This window comes from Conger conger, chromosome 8 (genome assembly GCF_963514075.1).
Source record: "Conger conger chromosome 8, fConCon1.1, whole genome shotgun sequence".
In the NCBI taxonomy this organism is placed as follows: domain Eukaryota; kingdom Metazoa; phylum Chordata; class Actinopteri; order Anguilliformes; family Congridae; genus Conger; species Conger conger.
The window spans coordinates 64556916-64577973 of record NC_083767.1 but is presented as its reverse complement, the minus strand read 5'-3'; the positions used below and the strand labels follow the sequence as shown (position 1 = coordinate 64577973).

Below are 21058 nucleotides of genomic sequence, written 5' to 3'. Positions count from 1 at the left end.
TACCATACAGGCCTGATTGGTGGATTGCTGCAGAGATGGTTGTCCTTCTGGAAGGTTCTCCTCTCTCCACAGAGGAACGCTGGAGCTCTGACAGAGTGACCATCAGGTTCTTGGTCACCTCCCTGACTAAGGCCCTTCTCCCCCAATTGCTCAGTTTAGACGGGCGGCCAGCTCTAGGAAGAGTCCTGGTGGTTCCGAACTTCTTCCATTTACGGATGATGGAGGCCACTGTGCTCATTGGGACCTTCAAAGCAGCAGAAATTTTTTTGTACCCTTCCCCAGATTTGTGCCTCGAGACAATCCTGTCTTCATGCTTGGTTTGTGCTCCAACATGCACTGTCAACTGTGGGACCTTATGTAGACAGGTGTGTGCCTTTCCAAATCATGTCCAATCAACTGAATTTACCACAGGTGGACTCCAGTTAAGCTGTAGAAACATCTCAAGGTTGATCAGTGGAAACAGGATGCACCTGAGCTCAATTTTGAGCTTCATGGCAAAGGCTGTGAATACTTATGTTCATGTGATTTCTTAGTTTTTTATTTTTAATAAATGTGCAAAAATCTCAAAATAACTTTTTTCACATTGTCATTATGGGGTATTGTGTGTAGAATTTGGAGGGAAAATGAATTTAATCAATTTTGGAATCAGGCTGTAACATAAAATGTGGAAAAAGTGAAGCGCTGTGAATACTTTCCGGATGCACTGTATTTTTAATATTGTAGTTTAAATCCAAGAACAGTTTTATAAATTCAGCCTCAGGAGACAGGTCTGAGAGGTCTGGCAGGTTTGAGTCACTTACTGATTTTTGGACTGCCTTTATGACATATTCCTTTTCATCTGCCTTTTTCTTCACTCTGAAAACTGTACCAAAAGCTCCCTGGCCAATTTCTTTAGCCTCGTAGTAGCCGTGCTCCTCCAGGATACTTGGCCTGTTTCCCATGATGGCTTACTGCAAAAAACAATAAGGACATCCAGTGAATTATGGACCATAAGCCCATTATTCATTATTATAATGACAAGGAGTCGGGAGACCCCCTTTCCATACTCAAGACATGAAGGCAGAACATAGCAGATGTAAATCTAATGAGTGGATAGAGAGAATCTTGCAGAGAAGCTAGCATAGAGGTTAGTAGAGAAGCTAGCATAGAGGTTTGTGGAGAAGCTAGCATAGCGGTTAGTGGAGAAGCTAGCATAGAGGACAGTGGAGAAGCTAGCATAGCGGTCAGTGGAGAAGCTAGCATAGCGGTCAGTGGAGAAGCTAGCATAGAGGACAGTGGAGAAGCTAGCATAGAGGTTAGTAGAGAAGCTAGCATAGCAGTTAGTGGAGAAGCTAGCCAATCATGTGGCGGCAACTAATAGCATGCAGATATGTCATGCCAGCTGTTTTTCAGACCAAATGTCAGAATGGGGTGGCCTGTAGTGTAGTGGTTAAGGTACATGACCCTGTAGCATAGTGGTTAAGGTACATGACTGTAGTGTGGTGGTTAAGGTACATGACTGTAGTGTGGTGGTTAAGGTACATGACTGCAGTGTAGTGGTTAAGGTACATGACCCTGTAGTGTAGTGGTTAAGGTACATGACTGGAGTGTAGTGGTTAAGGTACATGACCCTGTAGTGTAGTGGTTAAGGTACATGACTGTAGTGTAGTGGTTAAGGTACATGACTTTAATGTAGTGGTTAAGGTACATGACCCTGTAGCGTAGTGGTTAAGGTACATGACCCTGTAGTGTAGTGGTTAAGGTACATGACTGTAGCGTAGTGGTTAAGGTACATGACTGGAGTGTAGTGGTTAAGGTACATGACCCTGTAGCGTAGTGGTTAAGGTACATGACTGGAGTGTAGTGGTTAAGGTACATGACCCTGTAGTGTAGTGGTTAAGGTACATGACTGGAGTGTAGTGGTTAAGGTACATGACTGGAGTGTAGTGGTTAAGGTACATGACCCTGTAGTGTAGTGGTTAAGGTACATGACTGGAGTGTAGTGGTTAAGGTACATGACCCTGGAGTGTAGTGGTTAAGGTACATGACTATAGTGTAGTGGTTAAGGTACATGACTTTAGTGTAGTGGTTAAGGTACATGACCCTGTAGCGTAGTGGTTAAGGTACATGACCCTGTAGTGTAGTGGTTAAGGTACATGACTGTAGTGTAGTGGTTAAGGTACATGACTGTAGCGTAGTGGTTAAGGTACATGACCCTGTAGTATAGTGGTTAAGGTACATGACTGTAGTGTAGTAGTTAAGGTACATGACCCTGTAGTGTAGTGGTTAAGGTACATGACTGTAGCTTAGTGGTTAAGGTACATGACTGTTGTGTAGTGGTTAAGGTACATGACTGTAGCGTAGTGGTTAAGGTACATGACTGTAGTGTAGTGGTTAACGTACATGACCCTGTAGTGTAGTGGTTAAGGTACATGACCATGTAGTGTAGTGGTTAAGGTACATGACTGTAGCGTAGTGGCTAAGGTACATGACTGTAGCGTAGTGGTGAAGGTACATGACTGTAGTATCGTGGTTAAGGTACATGACTGGAACCCGAAAGGTCAGTGGTTCAATCCCCAGTGTAGCCACAATAAAATCCACACAGCCGTTAACCCTGCAGCAAGATTGTCTCCTGCTTATTTGAATCAACTGTACATCGCTCTGGATATGAGCATTTGCCAAATGTCAATAATGTAATGATTGTTGGTGCCAGTTAGGATGGTTTGGATATCTCAGTAACTGCTGATCTCCTGGGATTTCCACACACAACAGTCTCTTTGCAGAGAATGGTGCGAAAAACAAACATAAAAAAATTGGACGCAAATCATCTTGTTAATGAGCGAGGTCAGTGAAGAAGGGCCAGAATACAAATACCAGTGGTATGCAGAAGAGCATCTCTCAACACACAATGCTTGGTAACCTCTCAGCGGATTCGCTACAGCAGCAGAAGACCAATAAGTCTAAAAAATAAGTCTAATAAATACCTAATGAAATGCTCACTGAGTGTATTACATACAACATTATGACATTACATTGCAGGCATTTAGCAGACGCTCTTATCCAGAGCGACACACAATGTGCAACTGAAACGCAGGGAGTTGAGGACCCTAGAGGGAAGTACAGTTCTGAGTCCTAGCAACATTCATACCATTTATTCCTACAGTGATAATCAAAGTGATCTGTGGGTGACACTATCATTAAGTGACTGTGAATACACAGTAGTTAGTCATGACTTCTGTTTAATTGTCCAATTCCTTTTGGACAAATATGAATAATTATGTATAGGCCCATATACTGTACGTACATACTTAGATATTGTATAATTGTATTATAACATGACATCGACAAATCTGATGCCACACAAAAAAGTAATTTCTGAGTTTTTCAGATTTTGGGTGAAATTCTTTATTGGTTCTTTGAAGAAAGAATGCATTAGATGACATTACATTATTGGCACTTGGCACTTGGCCTTGCTCAAGGGCCCAACGGCTGTGCGGATCTTATTGTGGCTACTCCAGGATTAAAACCACCAACCTTGCGTGTCTCAGTCATTTACCTTAACCACTACGCTACAGGCCGCCCTATATGCAGTACAAAAGCTGTACCATAATGAATTTGTCTAGTCTAGGTGCTTATTGTAGGTCTTACAGATCACGGGCACGGAAAGACCTGCACACAAGAATAAGATGAATGAGATTTACTCATTTTACAGTATGTCAACAGAGCATTTAAAAAAAGAGCAAGTGCAGAGTGCAGCAGTAATGACTGATTGAAAGAATATGATATTATTATATTAACCACAAGTGTTGTTTGATGGAAATATTCGCTTTTGTTTCATGTTTTTAATGTTTTGTGAGTGTTAGAGCATTTTGCAAACAAAATTAGTCATTTTCGTCAGTCAAGTTCTGTTTCAGCCTGTGCTAATTGTTTTGAAAATGTGACTTCAGAGTGGACAGATGTGTTTAAGCAATTGAGAAACTAATTTAGAAGGTGATTCGGCTTGACCGGGACTACCTGCCAAACATTGAACAATTGTGTCACCACCTAGTATCCAATCAGAATCTAGTATTCACCAAGATCGTGTATAATAATCAATAAACACGGACTGTTGCACAACTAGCATCTGTAACACAGCTGAACGCTGCAGAGGGCCCGTTTGGACGGGTGAACCTGAAGCAGAGATACAGCAGGCTGCCACTCTCTGTGCCAGGTCCAATATGCCCCCACATGGCATATGGTAATGTGAGAAGTATGCGCTGAAACTGAAGCCGAAATTAACGATATTGCGCACTTATTTTTGTTTTGCTGCTAGCAGTTCACTTGGGGATAGAGGTCAGGAAATCCTGCCATATAATAATAAGTGGAGCAGAGACACACCCAGTTAGTTCCTCTGTTAATCGCTTTAAATTAATTAAAGATCAACAAAGTGAACTACAGGCGATTCCTCAGGGTGAGTTTGGTTAGTAAAATGATGGGGCATGAATGGAAATTGGCAAAGGATAAATTCCACACAGATATTATGATGTATTTTTTCACACAGAGTGGTCACTGCGTGGAATAGCTCGCCAGGGTTTTTCAAAACCAGGCTTGATACGACGCTGGATACTATTCAGCTGTTAGGCAAACTATGCAGTAGGTACACTTCTCATCGTTATGTTATGTGTCTGTAAACAGGAAAGAAAATGTACTCACCGTTGATTCAGTCGGATTACTTCCTTTTATTCAAACAAAAAGAACAAATTAAGGACCTCAAAGCTGAATATCACATCATCATCGCCTCATGTAACTTAATCATATAGATTTTAGTTTTTTAGATATCTAGCTGAACTTTCTCAATAAAGCTTGAAGTGTAGTAAGTAAATGGTGTCTTACTTGGTAAGTTGGATCCTTCAGGTGCTGACAGGCTGAATGCTCTGTGAGCAGTGTTTCCCCTGTAATGAGCAGCACGTCAGCGGGCTGTCTGCTTAAGTCCTGCCTCCCTTCCCCCAGGGCTGTGATATTAAATATATCTACTTTATACTTTCACTTTCACTGCATTCGCAGTTCTATTTATTCTTTCATGTTTTTCTATTTTACTGATGTATTTATTTTTCTAACTTTTTGAAGTTTGCCAAATTTGTGAATTGCCACACTTTGGATTGCAGAACACTTCAGTGGATTTTTTATCAGAACAAGATGCCCCCCACACACCTTCCACAGGCTGCACTGACTGACTGAATGCAGGATCCCAACACTTTAGGAAATAAAGGAAAGTGAACAGCTTATTGACTCTTTGTTACAAACAACAAACGCTGAGATAGCCTCCACCATGCAGTTGTCCGATGCCACTTTTCCCCATAGCCCATCAGGCTCAAACTTGGTGCTCAACTCAAGACCATGGTCTGCTCCACTCTGCTTGACATAGCAAAAATATTCTATGATCTTATTAAAACACTCAACCATCAACAAATTCATTGTACATAGGGGCTAATGACATTCCTAAACAACAAATTGAACTCTTAAAATGACTCAGCTCTCTCAGCAAAGCAGATATTCAGGTGCACATATGGGGTGGATCCCCTGGTCAGGGGATAGGTGGTTTCAGCAGAAACTGGGCCTGGGCCTGGCTCTCCTCTGCATGTGCTGGACACACACTGGACACATCTTACACATCCACCACCCATCTTTTCCCCTCTCCTGCAACCGTGGGATCAACAAAAACCAGCAGACTCTTCAGACCCCTCAGTCTTCCCCCTCCTCTCCCATATCACCCCCCACCTCCCCATCACGCCCCCTCCCCCAAGAGAGGCAGGTGAGATCATCCCCACCTCCCCATCGCCCCCCTCCCCAAGAGAGGCAGGTGAGATCATCCCCACCTCCCCATCGCCCCCCTCCCCAAGAGAGGCAGGTGGGATCACCCCCACCTCCCCATCACCCCCTCCCCAAGAGAGGCAGGTGAGATCATCCCCACCTCCCCATCGCCCCCTCCCCAAGAGAGGCAGGTGCGATCAACCCCACCTCCCCATCGCCCCCCTCCCCAAGAGAGGCAGGTGAGATCATCCCCACCTCCCCATCGCCCCCTCCCCAAGAGAGGCAGGTGAGATCATCCCCACCTCCCCATCACCCCCTCCCCAAGAGAGGCAGGTGCGATCAACCCCACCTCCCCATCGCCCCCCTCCCCAAGAGAGGCAGGTGAGATCATCCCCACCTCCCCATCGCCCCCTCCCCAAGAGAGGCAGGTGAGATCATCCCCACCTCCCCATCACCCCCTCCCCAAGAGAGGCAGGTGAGATCATCCCCACCTCCCCATCACCCCCTCCCCAAGAGAGGCAGGTGCGATCAACCCCACCTCCCCATCACGCCCCCTCCCCAAGAGAGGCAGGTGAGATCATCCCCACCTCCCCATCGCCCCCCTCCCCAAGAGAGGCAGGTGAGATCATCCCCACCTCCCCATCACCCCCTCCCCAAGAGAGGCAGGTGCGATCAACCCCACCTCCCCATCACGCCCCCTCCCCCAAGAGAGGCAGATGAGATCATCCCCACCTCCCCATCGCCCCCCTCCCCAAGAGAGGCAGGTGAGATCATCCCCACCTCCCCATCGCCCCCCTCCCCAAGAGAGGCAGGTGAGATCATCCCCACCTCCCCATCGCCCCCCTCCCCAAGAGAGGCAGGTGAGATCATCCCCACCTCCCCATCGCCCCCCTCCCCAAGAGAGGCAGGTGAGATCATCCCCACCTCCCCATCGCCCCCCCTCCCCAAGAGAGGCAGGTGAGATCACCCCCACCTCCCCATCGCCCCCTGCCCAAGAGAGGCAGGTGAGATCATCCCCACCTCCCCATCGCCCCCTCCCCAAGAGAGGCAGGTGAGATCATCCCCACCTCCCCATCGCCCCCTCCCCAAGAGAGGCAGGTGAGATCATCCCCACCTCCCCATCATGCCCCCCCTCCCCAAGAGAGGCAGGTGAGATCATCCCCACCTCCCCATCGCCCCCTCCCCAAGAGAGGCAGGTGAGAATCTGGTAGTAAGGAATGCAACGTAAGGAATGCAAGACTGAGAAGGAATGTTTGAAAAACGAGAATCACCGAAACCACCCGCATAGTGCAGCACGCAGACAGGGACTCAAAACCACCCGCATAGTGCAGCACACAGACAGGGAGTGACTCGGGCTCAGAACATTCAGACACACACATCACAGGGGATCAGGAATGCAATGGACTGTGATGGCAAACAATAAACCAGATATGAATGATGATAAATAACATGAATAACAGGTTTAGAACATGAGGTTATCTGTTCTGACATACAGTGTGACAGTATTTGTAAATTTGGCAGTAAAAATCCATTGTTCTGGTCTTGGTTGAGCTTGTGTGTAATAGAAATTCAAGCATTTAAAAAAGAAAATGTGAAATAGTAGTTTTGAACATGTGAATTATGTAAAAACACATACTAATCTATTGTAGCAAATCCAATTAGAAATATAAAATAAATTACAAAAACCTAGTGTTGTCACAACAATTTTTCAGCAGCAGTTGACAATGGGAGTGCTAATGGTCTTTCTTCAATGAATATTTATGTGGTATGTGGTCCTGCCAGGTAAGTAGGCTTTTCACAACTGACCTGACCTTACCTCTAAGACAAAGCCTTTCCACAAAGCAATACTCAGTGGGACATTTAGAAGACAGAAACATAAATTTTTTGATTGAGTAATTTATCGATATCACCACATACTACAAACAATGAAGATGCCCTTTTGCGTGCAATTTTTCAAAAGTTTTTTTCCCAATGTCCATTAGAATCGATCATAAGCTCAGAACAGAGTGGTAACTTAAAAAACATGCATTACTTTAGGAAATAAAGGAAAGTGAACAGCTTATTGACTCTTTGTTACAAACAACAAACGCTGAGATAGCCTCCTCCATGCAGTAGGCCGATGCCACTTTCCCCCATAGCCCATCAGCTACAGCAGACCTACGGCTCAAACTTGGTGCTCAACCCTAGACCATGGTCTGCTCCACTCCCACACCCTCCAACATGGAACCATGGACGGCTGTCCAGGGCAAAACGGGAGAATCATTGGCTGTGCGGATCTTATTGTGGCCACACCGGGGATGGAACCACCAACCTTGCGTGTCCCAGTCATTTACCGTAACCACTACGACACAGGCCTCCTAAATCACCCCCCACCTCCCCATCGCCCCCCTCCCCAAGAGAGGCAGGTGAGATCATCCCCACCTCCCCATCGCCCCCTCCCCAAGAGAGGCAGGTGAGATCATCCCCACCTCCCCATCACCCCCTCCCCAAGAGAGGCAGGTGAGATCACCCCCACCTCCCCATCGCCCCCTCCCCAAGAGAGGCAGGTGAGATCATCCCCACCTCCCCATCGCCCCCTCCCCAAGAGAGGCAGGTGGGATCACCCCCACCTCCCCATCGCCCCCTCCCCAAGAGAGGCAGGTGAGATCATCCCCACCTCCCCATCACCCCCTCCCCAAGAGAGGCAGGTGAGAATCTGGTAGTAAGGAATGCAACGTAAGGAATGCAAGACTGAGAAGGAATGTTTGAAAAACGAGAATCACCGAAACCACCCGCATAGTGCAGCACGCAGACAGGGACTCAAAACCACCCACATAGTGCAGCACACAGACAGGGAGTGACTCAGGCTCAGAACATTCAGACACACACATCACAGGGGATCACGAATGCAATGGACTGTGATGGCAAACAATAAACCAGATATGAATGATGATAAATAACATGAATAACAGGTTTAGAACATGAGGTTATCTGTTCTGACATACAGTGTGACAGTATTTGTAAATTTGGCAGTAAAAATCCATTGTTCTGGTCTTGGTTGAGCTTGTGTGTAATAGAAATTCAAGCATTTAAAAAAGAAAATGTGAAATAGTAGTTTTGAACATGTGAATTATGTAAAAACACATACTAATCTATTGTAGCAAATCCAATTAGAAATATAAAATAAATTACAAAAACCTAGTGTTGTCACAACAATTTTTCAGCAGCAGTTGACAATGGGAGTGCTAATGGTCTTTCTTCAATGAATATTTATGTGGTATGTGGTCCTGCCAGGTAAGTAGGCTTTTCACAACTGACCTGACCTTACCTCTAAGACAAAGCCTTTCCACAAAGCAATACTCAGTGGGACATTTAGAAGACAGAAACATACATTTTTTGATTGAGTAATTTATCGATATCACCACATACTACAAACAATGAAGATGCCCTTTTGCGTGCAATTTTTCAAAACAGTTCATGTTTAGCTGCAAGCACAAGGGGCCATCACACTCTTTTATTTATTTTCTCTTTCATTTTTAAATGTAGCCCTTCTTTAACTTGATGATGGAAGAAGATTGTACACAGGCTATATCTAAAGTAGCGTATTATGTTTCAATGTAAACAATAAATGTTGTTGAAATGTTTTTTAACTTGTATTTTCCTTCATTTAACAGTCCATTGTTGATTACAGGCATTGTCATAATGCAACTTAGACATTATGATGTTCCGGACCTTTGCTTGAGGAGATTTTCCCTAACTGGACCTCTTTGAAATTTAGTTGGATACCCCTGCTCTAGGGTCTTTCAGCGCACTTATCCCTGGTTATGGGTATGCACTTTGTTGTACGTCGCTCTGGATAAGAGTGTCTGCCAAATGCCATTAATGTAATGTAATGTAATGAAAATGCCCTTGAAGCACAAAAGTGGGTTGCAGAAAATAAAGGATAAAAAGGACCAGGATGAAACGGTAGCAAAACTGGCCGACATGGCTCAGGCAGTAGGAGCAGTCGTCTGCCAGTCGGAGGGTTGCCGGTTCGATCCACCGCCCGGGCTGTGTCGAAGTGTCCCTGAGCAAGACACCTAACCCCCAAATGCTCCTGACGACCTGGTTGGCGCCTTGCATGGCAGCCAATCACTGTCGGTGTGTGAATGGGTGAATGAGAAGCATCAATTGTACAGTGCTTTGGATGAAGGCGCTATATATATGCCAACCATTTACCATTTAAAACTACCTAAACTGGATGGCTTTTTGGAAAAATAATCGCTCAACTGCTACCCTGTTCCCAGTAGCAGTTGCCCATCGCAATCACTGCACCCAACGGTGGCGAAACCTTGCAGGTAGGATAACAAGCTAGATATGTTAGCCTTCATGCTATATCCAGGTAAACCCTGAGCTGTATTGGGGTTAACCTAGTCCATCTATATGTCAAAACGTATCTCAACCAATATTTCCACCCCTTTGATGTCTAGATTCCAGTTTTGCAGCAGCATTAATGTGAGCTGGCATTGCATTCAAATTAGCCAAGGAAGCTGCTAATTCTCCTAGCAGTTACCGTGAATTACATTTGTTTGTTCAATTGCTGGACTTGTTTTTTGTTGTAAACCCAGCGTTCCACCAATGTTAAGTCAGGGGGCTGTTTTTAAAACCTTATGATATAAATTATGTTATGTTCATAATAAACATAAGTACCTGCAATAAATATACTGTTAATTTTTTAAATAATAATGACAATGTGAAAGATAAAACAAAGGCTAAGAAATTAACTGATTTTCATACATTAGTTTTTTGGGGGGGTTTTTTTACGATCGCTATAAAGCATTTTTCAATACTTTTAACAGTTTTCCTAAACTCTTAATGCACCAACACAGCTACAGCACACAATTGGCAAAACGGCTAATTTCATGTTCAAAATCACACACTGTAAACTAAACACCAACACTAATCTTCAAAATAGATGAATATACTAACACAATACACTAAATCTACCAAAATACTGCAAATATGTCTCAAAATCAAACAATTCTTCCAAAACACTAACGCATGTTTTCTTCCAACAGGAACATTTATCCAATCATAGCACAATGTCATACAAAACGCTAACAGCAGATGGAATTACAGAAACTGCATTACTTTACATGTGTCAGTTCTACCCTTATACAATAGGCAATACAACTCAATTTCCTCGTATATCAAATTTATTTTCCCCATTGAAATGAATTGAAATGCCATTAATCCGTTCCAGCCCCGTTCCAGCCCCCAAAAAAACACCCCAATTTTTTTGCCACGCTTTCCTCACTTTCATCTGCAGGGCGTTTCAATAAAAACCTGTCCAAGGAGATTTGTTTCTTCCTCCCTTTCAGAATGTTTCGGAAATGAGTTTGGCAGGTGTCATTAAATAGCGCCGACGCACGACCAGTTGCAACTTTTTCCGGGTGAACTGAACGAATGAACGAGTGAACGAATGAACGAGGGAGACGCGGGATGCTGAGGGGGATGTTGTGACGTTCGCTGCACCAACTGCGACCGAGCGACGGCTCATAACTCGGAAAACTCGTAAGTTGGTGCACTCGTAAATCAAGGTACGACTGTATATTGTATTGATCATAGATTGTCTTTAGCACTGCAGTTTGTTTTGAAGCCTCTCTACATTTTTCTTCTGTTGGGTTTAGTAAATGCATGCATTCTTATTTTTGCAAACAACCGATACCAAAAGTGCATGACCCGTCTCAGAGTAGCTTTATAGAATGTATAGTTTATGAAAAAAGAAGACAGTAAGTGACAGAATTGCTGCAGGAAAAGGCTTTAATGGTGTTGAGTGTTGAGGGAAATTACTGCAAGGGAACAAAAATATGCAATTTAGCCGCTGGTCACCATTGTGTGAAAATACAAAATATACAAACAGAAAAAGGTACAGAAGAAATAAAAAAGAAACATACAAATTTATCTTCTAATCTTCTGCATTTGGCCACATGTTCTCATCCACATCACACCTTATATCTTCTCTGGCAAGGTACCTTGGAAAGAATCTTTTGGCATGCCTTATCCACCCCTGGCAGTGTTCAGCTGTGATGTATTGGCATGCAGCATCTATTGCATCCAGGAGGGACATTTGGTCGTGTGGAAGATGATTGAAAACCTTCGATCTCCAGGCAGAAAAAATCTCCTCAGTGGGGTTGAGGAAAGAGGAGTAAGGGGTGAGGTAAAGGGACAGCATCCTTGGATGGGCGTCAAACCAGGCTGTGACTGCACGGGAGTGGTGGAATGCCACATTGTCCCATGTGATCATATATATTGGCAAGTGGTCCCCCAAGTGGTTTTTGCCAATTATGTTTCTTTCCCGGCGATGCCTTTTCACCAAGTTGAAGCCAGCCTCGTCAATGTAGATCATGTTGTGTGGGGCTTGATTGGCCTCCAACTCCATGACTCTGTGAAAGTAATCAAACACAGTGTGTGTAAATGCTTTGCTGTATACCTACTGTACCCCAGGTCTATAGAGTATTTTACTGCAGTACACACTACGTATAGTACAGTAATCACTGCACTGGGTAACCTCACTGTTCCTTTCAAAAGAACATTTATACAGTTGTTTCATTCAGACTCTGTGTGTCCAAGAAATAGCTGTTATGCTGATTCCATCAATATTCCCAAAGACAAGGTTGTCCTCTACAACTCTGGCCTGAATTTCCTTCAGTTTTATCTCATTGTCAGCAATCACCATGTTGACTATAGCAAGCCCCTGTTATTTATTTAGGAGTTTTCCTCTGCCCCCTGAGGGGGGTAGACATTGAATCCTTAGAGGAACAAAATACAGCTACATATTAGGGACTGGAGGCATACAGTTACTGTAATACATGGAAAGATTATTTACTCTGTGCAGTCGGAGCAGCCCTTATACGATACCCTACCTGTTGGTTTCTCAAAACAATCTGGACAATGGATGCCACTGTGTCCCGGCTGAGAGGCTGTACTCGTTCCCCAGCCTCTGGTTAATGACACGGTCTATGATGGTAGCTCTTATCTCATCTGTTACCTTAGCTCTGGCCCCTCTTTGAGCAGCACCACACATTCTAAATCCTCTCCCTCTCCCTAGTCCTTGTCCATCTCCTCTCCCTAGTCCTGGCACTGTCTTCCTCTCCCTCATCCAGCCATTCTTCTTTCTCTCTTTCTGTTGCACTATATTTTTCTCTGTCCACACAAGACCAGCCCAAAGAGGTCCTCTTTTGATACTATATGGTCATGTGATTGAAAGAACCTCAACACCTGAGTGTGTTTCCTAGATGGGAATCAGCTGATTAATCTATTTGCCAAACTTCAATCAGCTGTTTCTCAACAGCAATGAAAAAAATACAGGACATATATTTGTGTTTCAATCTACAATGTGAACTGCTGTTCACTTCAGCTTTAGTGTTATTTACAGTACTGAAGACCCAAACGCAGACCAGATATATTCAAAAACATAGTTTTATTTCAGTCCAAGTCCAAAGCCGAGAGATCAGGAGACAACAAAGCCAAAACGAGATGCAAAAGGAAAGTCGAAAAAACAAGCAGGGGTATCAGAAGGCAAAGGTACATAAGGGTAAGGCAAAATCAACGTCAAAAAAAGGCAGGAGAATCAAAATCAAAACCAAATAATCAGAAGGGTAAACAAAACAAAGCGACTAGGAAAACCCGGAATCAGGCAAAGGGTTGTCGAAGAGAATTTAAATAAACAGGCGAACTGGTAACTCGGCTCTGAATAATGATCAATGATACTGTACAATATCTATATTAGTGGTTGCTAGTAAGTATAGTGCTATACAACATTAATTAGCGAGAGAAGCAGGAAGTAAGGAATGCAAGACTGAGAAGGAATGTTAGAAACCCGAAAATCACCGAAACCACCCACATAGTGCAGCACACAGACAGGGACTCAAAACCACCCGCATAGTGCAGCACACAGACAGGGACTCAAAACCACCCAGCTGTTCTTATTGTGTGTCCTGACACAACTTAACAGCAAGCCAAACTCCATCCAATAAATGCGAAGAGTCAGGAATCATCTTAGTCGTCTTCTTTAATAAGATGCCGTTGCTAATGCATTAATGAATAAGGAGTGAAACTGAAAGAAACACAACAGAAATATTCAAGTCACCTGAGACTGCATGATGCAATCCCGCACCGAAATGACACAACACAGTATAGCTCAAGGCTAAATACAGCATAAACTATGAAAGATAGCAACATGTATAAATTCCCATGAATATGGCATGCGCTGTTATGACTGTAACAAGAAAAGAGAACTAATGCACATACGCTTCCAACCATTAAATAGCTAACTTAGCTGCATTGCACATGAACAGGCAGAATAACAAGCTAGAATAGCTAGCGACACACTAGAATAGCTAGCAACACAGATTGAAACACTGGACTTGGATAGTTAAAGTCCTTAAACATCACAAATATCTCTTGATATCCATCTGATATGATGTTATAAAGTAATCAACACTTACAGACGATGCTTTCACAAACTTTGACTAACGATGGCAATAGATGAACAGCTCTAACTTTACAGGACAAACATGCCTTCACTTCCTGTTCACTGCTGTGATGTCAGACAAGCAACCTGCTATGATGCCACTAGGGGGGGCTAAAACACACTCAGCCAAATGCACACACAATGAGCTGGGGGCAGAACACTCCCCGCCTGGCATCTGTAAGATGTCATAACTAACGTCCACCTTGATCTTTTTTAGGCAAGAGAAGAATGACTTCAGTAATGGGCCTGAGGAACATTTTGCTTGTTCCTTCCTTGCTGACTTTGACTTGTATTTTGCGTATCTTTCCATCTGCACTAGGGAACACACTGGAGACAAGTGCCATTGGCCACTCATTATGTGCTGCTTGAGTGTCTCTCAACAGAACAAGGTCTCCTTCTTGGATGTCGGGCTGCATTTCTTTCCATTTGCGACGGGTCTGCAGAGTCGGAAGGTATTCCTTTCTCCAGCGGTACCAGAACTTATCAGCTAGGCTCTGCACCTGTCTCCATTGCTGCCTGAAGAGGTTGCCTTCTAAGAAGTTTCCTGGAGGAGGAGGTACTCCAACTTTTTGTGTAAGTAACATAGCTGGGGTAAGTATTAGAGGTGAGTCTGGGTCAGTGGAGATGGGAACAAGGGGCCTTGCATTGATTATAGCAGATATCTCGGCCATGAATGTGCAGAGGACCTCATGGGAGAGAGGTTGTGACCCGACTTGCATCAACATAGAGTCCAGTATCCTTCTCACAACTCCGATCATCCGCTCCCAGGCTCCTCCCATGTGGGACGCGTGGGGTGGATTGAATTCCCATGTACAAGAGTGGTTGCTGAGGTATTTCTGTACATTGGGCTCCTTTGCTGTCTCGAGGAATTCAAGTTCCTTGCTTGCTCCTACGAAGTTCGTTCCACAGTCAGAGCGTAGCTGTTTCGCAGGACCACGAATGGCAAAGAACCTTCGCAGGGCGTTAATGCAGCTTGAAGTGTCCATTGATTCGATAACTTCTATGTGCACCGCACGGGTGCTCATGCAGGTAAAAAGCACAGCCCAACGTTTGTTGTGAACATGCCCTCCTCGTGTGCGGCGTGCTGCGACTGTGAAGGGACCAAACACGTCCAGACCGACATGCGTGAATGGTGGAGATGTACTCAGTCGTTCTTCTGGTAGGTCGGCCATCTTCTGGTTTTCTGTTGTTCCACGCAGCCTCCTGCATGTGAGACATTTGTGTACAACACTGCTGATGCATCTCTTACCACCGACTAGCCAGAATCCTGCCGTGCGTACGGCTCCCTCAGTAAAGAGGCGGCCTTGGTGCTTTACCTGATCATGGTAGTGGCGAATCACCAAGGTGGAGATGTGATGCCGGCCAGGTAAGATGATGGGATTCCTTTCTTCGTTGTCTAACTGCGCATGTGTCAAACGGCCACCGACTCTGAGTAGTCTATTCTTGTCCAAGGTGGGGTTCAACTTGGCTAGGGTGCTATTCTTGGCAATGACTCTTTTCTCCTTGAGAGCGTTATACTGCTCAGAGAAGGCTGACCTTTGGACCGTAAGGAGGACGACTATCTTCGCTTGGGATAATTCATCCAGATGGTCAGATCGTTGACACCGGTGCCAGCCGGCGCAGTTGCTTGTCTGACTGGCTGAGGTTGACTTGAAGGAACGGGCCTCATGGATAAGAAATGCTATTGCCTTTAGCAGAGAGTTCCATGTAGAGAACCGTTCAAAGCGCTCTGAGGTAAGTTGTTTCCCTTGTACGCTGGTGGCAGCAATGGTGACTTGAGGTTGAGGACGAATCTCTACATCGGACTCTGGGCTTATCAGTTCAAAGGAGCCTTGCGTTGTAGGTTGACTTTCCGGAGGTTTGTAGAGAAAGCCTGGCCCTGTGAGCCAAGTAGTGTTTTGGAGATGGGAGGCAACTACAGACCTAGAGGCATGGTCAGCTGGATTGAGCTCTGTGGGCACGTACTTCCAATGTTCTGGCCTTGTTGACTGTCTGATTCTCTGGACTCGGTTGTGTACATACACATAAAAGCGTTTGCGCTCGTTGTAGATATAACCAAGTACAACCTTACTGTCGCAGTAGAACGTCACTGCATCTGGCTTGGTATCAATTTCGTCCAGGATGAGGTCAGACATCTCCATGGCTAACACAGCTGCGCAAAGTTCAAGTCTGGGTATAGTAGGTTCATCTTGAGGCGTCAGCTATGCCTTTCCCAGGATAAAGCCAACATCATACTGTCCATCTTCAGTGATGGTTCTGAGGTATGCTACTGCACCAATCGCTTTGGTGGAGGCATCGGAGAAGACACACTCTCTATTATTAGGGAGTGGAGGCCTTGGGCGTCTGAAGGGAAGCGGGGCAACCCAGCTGTTGTTTTTATCTTGGAAGATCTCTTTGTCCATGATTTCCAAGAAGACCTCATCCTCTATAGAAAGAGCAAGCTTGTTCTCGTTCTTCGTGCGCTTAAACACTGAGTGATCGATAGGATCTTCGTCTGCTCTGCATGTTGAGCTGCTTTCGAAGACATAATGCGTCCCATGTTCGTCTTTGATGTTCAGCTTCTCTGAGAAAGACATGGCTTCGGCATGGTGTAAACAGTGAAGGTCTGCCATTATCTAGTATGTTTGTCTTGAAGCTCTGCACACTTGGTTTGTGAGAGTTTCCTAAACACACGTCACCTATCAGGACCCACCCTAAGTCCAGCTTGAGGGCAAATGGTGAGTCATGAGGACCATTAATCTGTTCCCTCACCTTGTGCACCCTCAGGAAGTCGCGGCCCAGCAGCAGGAGGATGTGTGCGCTTTCGTCCAGTTCTGGTATCTCGGAGGCGGTAGGCTTCAGGTGTGGATGGTGTCGAGCTGCCTCTGGTGTAGGTATCTCAGACCTATTATCTGGTATTTCATTGCACTCAATCAGTGTCGGGAGTGTCAGACTAACACCCATTTACAGGCTCTATCTGATAACCATCAGCTCTCCTTCCAGCAGTATCAATAACGCCAGCACAGGTTTTCAATGAGTAAGGAGATGCGTCACTGTTGATGTGAAAGTGCTCGAAAAACTCTGACCTTGCTAATGACCTGTTACTCTGGTCATCGAGCATTGCATACATCTTAACTGCCTTCTGACATTTACCATTTGGATAAACTTGAACTAAGCAGACCTTGGAACAGGACCTAGCTGTGAGGCCTTTACCACAGACTTCAGTACATGCATTACTCACGGAAGGCGTTGAGGATGAGGGTTCCTCTTCCTCCCCGCCATGCCTAGAAAAAGGGCTGGGGACCTGTGAGGCCCAGGGTGGCGGACCTGGATGGAGAGCGGTGCTGTGGCCTTCACTGCCACACTCTGTACACTTTACTAGGGCTTTGCAATCGCGTGCTAGGTGAGTGTAAGATGTACAGCACCTGAAGCAGATGCCGCGGTCCCTCAGGTAAGCTTTACGCTCCTCCAGCGTCTTCATCCTGAAGCCGCGGCATTTTCTCAATGGGTGGGGTGCACTGTGGATGGGACAGTCTTTACCTGGGTCTTTGTCATTGACCGCCGAACTTGTGTGGGAGGGGGCTTCGGAGGAAATGTCTGTTTTGTGGACAGAGATGGGACTTCTTCGATTGTTGAATTTAGATGTGAAGTTCTCATTTTTTTCTGGTGGAACAGAGTTGCTGCTGGAGATGGCAAAGCTGGGGTCGTTTCTGGCCTTTGCTTCATAGCAGACAAATGAAATTTCCATTCTGGTGAAATACCAGAATGGAGGGAAGCAGCTATGGTTCTCCTCTTTGTATCTCGTGCCGTGAGACATCCACCTTTCTTGCAGGCTGTGGGGCAGCTTCTCCACTATGGGCCTGATGCCTCTGGCGGTGTCTAGGTATGCTAGGCCAGGTAAGTGTCCATCTTCTTTAGCTGCGTTCAGTTCCATTAGAAGGTCTCCAAGTTCTCTTAACTTGACGTGATCTCTATTTGAGATTTTAGGAAAGCAGTCCAGTTTCTGGAACAGAGCCTTTTCGATAATCTCTGGGGCGCCGTGACACTCAACTAACCTTTGCCAGGCCATTTTTAGTGCTGCACTTGGGTCATTCACATGAACTGACCGTAGTCTTCTCACGTGGTCGGATGATTCTTTTCCTAGCCATTTCGTGAGTAAATCAATTTCCTCACTGGCTGTGAGGTCTAGGCCCTCGATGGCACCGAGGAACGCTGACCTCCACGCCCTGAAACTCTCTGGGCGGTCGTCGAAATGTGTGAGACCCGTGGTGACAAGCTCGCGGCGTGCCAGGTATTTAGCGAAGTCCAGCATACCAGCGGGTTCAGGCTGATGAAGCAGCATTGAGCCTGATCTCACCTGGGGGCTTTCCCTCTGGCTGGGGTGAGAGGGACGAAAGTTGGACGCTTCTAGCTTTCTCTCATTCCATTGTGTTGAATCGTTTGGGCCCTATTAGTGGAAATGTGCTGTCTGTCAGCTGAGATGGGGCCATCAGCTACATAGCGAGAGTGTAGGACTGGAAGGGCTGGCTTACTCTCACGAGCTGGTTCTGTGTTTCTTTTGGGCTGTTCTTCGAAACACTCTGTAGCCTGTGCCCTGATGTACTCCCTTGTGCGCTCTGCTTTGCTCCGTAGCGAGACAGGGCGGCTTGCCCCACTGAGGTAATCCCGTTCACTCCCTGCTGCTGCTGCTTCTAGTACTTCTGCTTGAGCTAGAGCAGTGGCTGCTTCTTTTTCGTGATGCAGCATCTCTAAATCTGCCTCCAGTCTTGCTTTCTCTAGCTGATGAGTCACTTCCATTTGAACTTTCTCCAATTTGATAGCATTTTCCTTTGGTGCGTAGAAGACGCGTGTGCGTGCGGCTTCAGTTTCTGCATGTGCTCTGGCCACCGCTGCGCCGGCTGATAATGATTTGTATGATGATTGCGATGGGCCTGAATGTCTAGAGCTTGAATGTCTAGAGCTTGAATGTCTAGAGCTTGAATGTCTAGAGCTTGAATGTGACACTTGGTCCACTGTGATCGTGGTTCCCTCTGCAGTGGTGTTTGGCTCATGTTCCTCTGCAGGGGCCTGTGGATTACCATCTTGATGCATGATGCTGTAGAGGCAGTCTGCAGTCTACTACCAGGAAGCTTGCCTAGCTTGTAGGATTTCAACGTCTTTTCACTGTACTGTTCTTATTGTGTGTCCTGACACAACTTAACAGCAAGCCAAACTCCATCCAATAAATGCGAAGAGTCAGGAATCATCTTAGTCATCTTCTTTAATAAGATGCCGTTGCTAATGCATTAATGAATAAGGAGTGAAACTGAAGGAAACACAACAGAAATATCCAAGTCACCTGAGACTGCATGATGCAATCCCGCACCGAAATGACACAACACAGTATAGCTCAAGGCTAAATACAGCATAAACTATGAAAGATAGCAACATGTATAAATTCCCATGAATATGGCATGCACTGTTATGACTGTAACAAGAAAAGAGAACTAATGCACATACGCTTCCAACCATTAAATAGCTAACTTAGCTGCATTGCACATGAACAGGCAGAATAACAAGCTAGAATAGCTAGCGACACACTAGAATAGCTAGCAACACAGATTGAAACACTGGACTTGCATAGTTAAAGTCCTTAAACATCACAAATATCTCTTGATATCCAACATCACAAATATCTCTTGATATCCATCTGATATGATGTTATAAAGTAATCAACACTTACAGACGATGCTTTCACAAACTTTGACTAACGATGGCAATAGATGAACAGCTCTAACTTTACAGGAGAAACATGCCTTCACTTCCTGTTCACTGCTGTGATGTCACACAAGCAACCTGCTATGATGCCACTAGGGGGGGCTAAAACACACTCAGCCAAATGCACACACAATGAGCTGGGGGCAGAACAGTCCTCTTTTGATACTATATGGTCATGTGATTGAAAGAACCTCAACACCTGAGTGTGTTTCCTAGATGGGAATCAGCTGATTAATCTATTTGCCAAACTTCAATCAGCTGTTTCTCAACAGCAATGAAAAAAATACAGGACATATATTTGTGTTTCAATCTACAATGTGAACTGCTGTTCACTTCAGCTTTAGTGTTATTTACAGTACTGAAGACCCAAACGCAGACCAGGGGATATATTCAAAAACATAGTTTTATTTCAGTCCAAGTCCAAAGCCGAGAGATCAGGAGACAACAAAGCCAAAACGAGATGCAAAAGGAAAGTCGAAAAAACAAGCAGGGGTATCAGAAGGCAAAGGTACATAAGGGTAAGGCAAAATCAACGTCAAAAAAAGGCAGGAGAATCAAAATCAAAACCAAATAATCAGAAGGGTAAACAAAACAAAGGGACTAGGAAAACCCGGAATCAGGCAAAGGGTTGTCGAAGAGAATCTCAATAAACAGGCGAACTGGTAACTCGGCTCTGAATAATGATCAATGATACTGTACAATATCTATATTAGTGGTTGCTAGTAAGTATAGTGCTATACAACATTAATTAGCGAGAGAAGCAGGAAGTAAGGAATGCAAGACTGAGAAGGAATGTTAGAAACCCGAAAATCACCAAAACCACCCGCATAGTGCAGCACACAGACAGGGACTCAAAACCACCCACATAGTGCAGCACACAGACAGGGACTCAAAACCACCCACATAGTGCAGCACACAGACAGGGACTCAAAACCACCCACATAGTGCAGCACACAGACAGGGACTCAAAACCACCCGCATAGTGCAGCACACAGACAGGGACTCAAAACCACCCACATAGTGCAGCACACAGACAGGGACTCAAAACCACCCACATAG

At 45.2% G+C, this 21058-nt stretch overlaps 2 protein-coding genes across 6 annotated transcripts in view; both read right to left on the bottom strand.

The window, feature by feature from the left end:
• The window catches only part of LOC133134721 (serine/threonine-protein kinase Nek8-like), a 32758-nt gene extending 27318 nt beyond the window's left edge, over window positions 1-5440 (bottom strand). Inside the window, exons 1-4 of one of the 2 annotated variants that reach the window (XM_061251052.1) lie at window positions 5170-5440; window positions 4852-4970; window positions 4672-4694; window positions 801-950 (exon numbers count right to left, since the gene is read on the bottom strand). In XM_061251052.1, coding sequence (XP_061107036.1) covers window positions 801-941 — 141 coding nt within the window. In that variant the 5' untranslated portion in view covers window positions 942-950; window positions 4672-4694; window positions 4852-4970; window positions 5170-5440. Of the gene's footprint in view, window positions 1-800; window positions 951-4671; window positions 4695-4851 lie in introns of both variants that reach the window. The other variant, XM_061251054.1, reaches the window with a different exon arrangement.
• A 6120-nt stretch (window positions 5441-11560) lies between these two features.
• LOC133134587 (uncharacterized) lies at window positions 11561-18611 on the bottom strand. Of its 4 annotated transcripts, none has more exons than XM_061250791.1 (3): window positions 14238-18611; window positions 11763-13846; window positions 11561-11579 (listed from the first exon to the last, which is right to left on the bottom strand). In XM_061250791.1, the coding sequence occupies exon 1, from the start codon at window positions 16402-16404 to the stop codon at window positions 14455-14457; it is 1950 nt and encodes a 649-aa protein (XP_061106775.1). In that variant the 5' UTR covers window positions 16405-18611; the 3' UTR covers window positions 11561-11579; window positions 11763-13846; window positions 14238-14454. The 4 variants fall into 4 exon arrangements, with proteins under 4 accessions (XP_061106775.1, XP_061106776.1, XP_061106774.1 ...); XM_061250792.1 differs by lacking the exon at window positions 11561-11579 and having other exon boundaries at window positions 11588-12173; window positions 12654-13846; XM_061250790.1 differs by lacking the exon at window positions 11561-11579 and having other exon boundaries at window positions 11588-13846.
• Between the last annotated feature and the right edge of the window lie 2447 nt (window positions 18612-21058).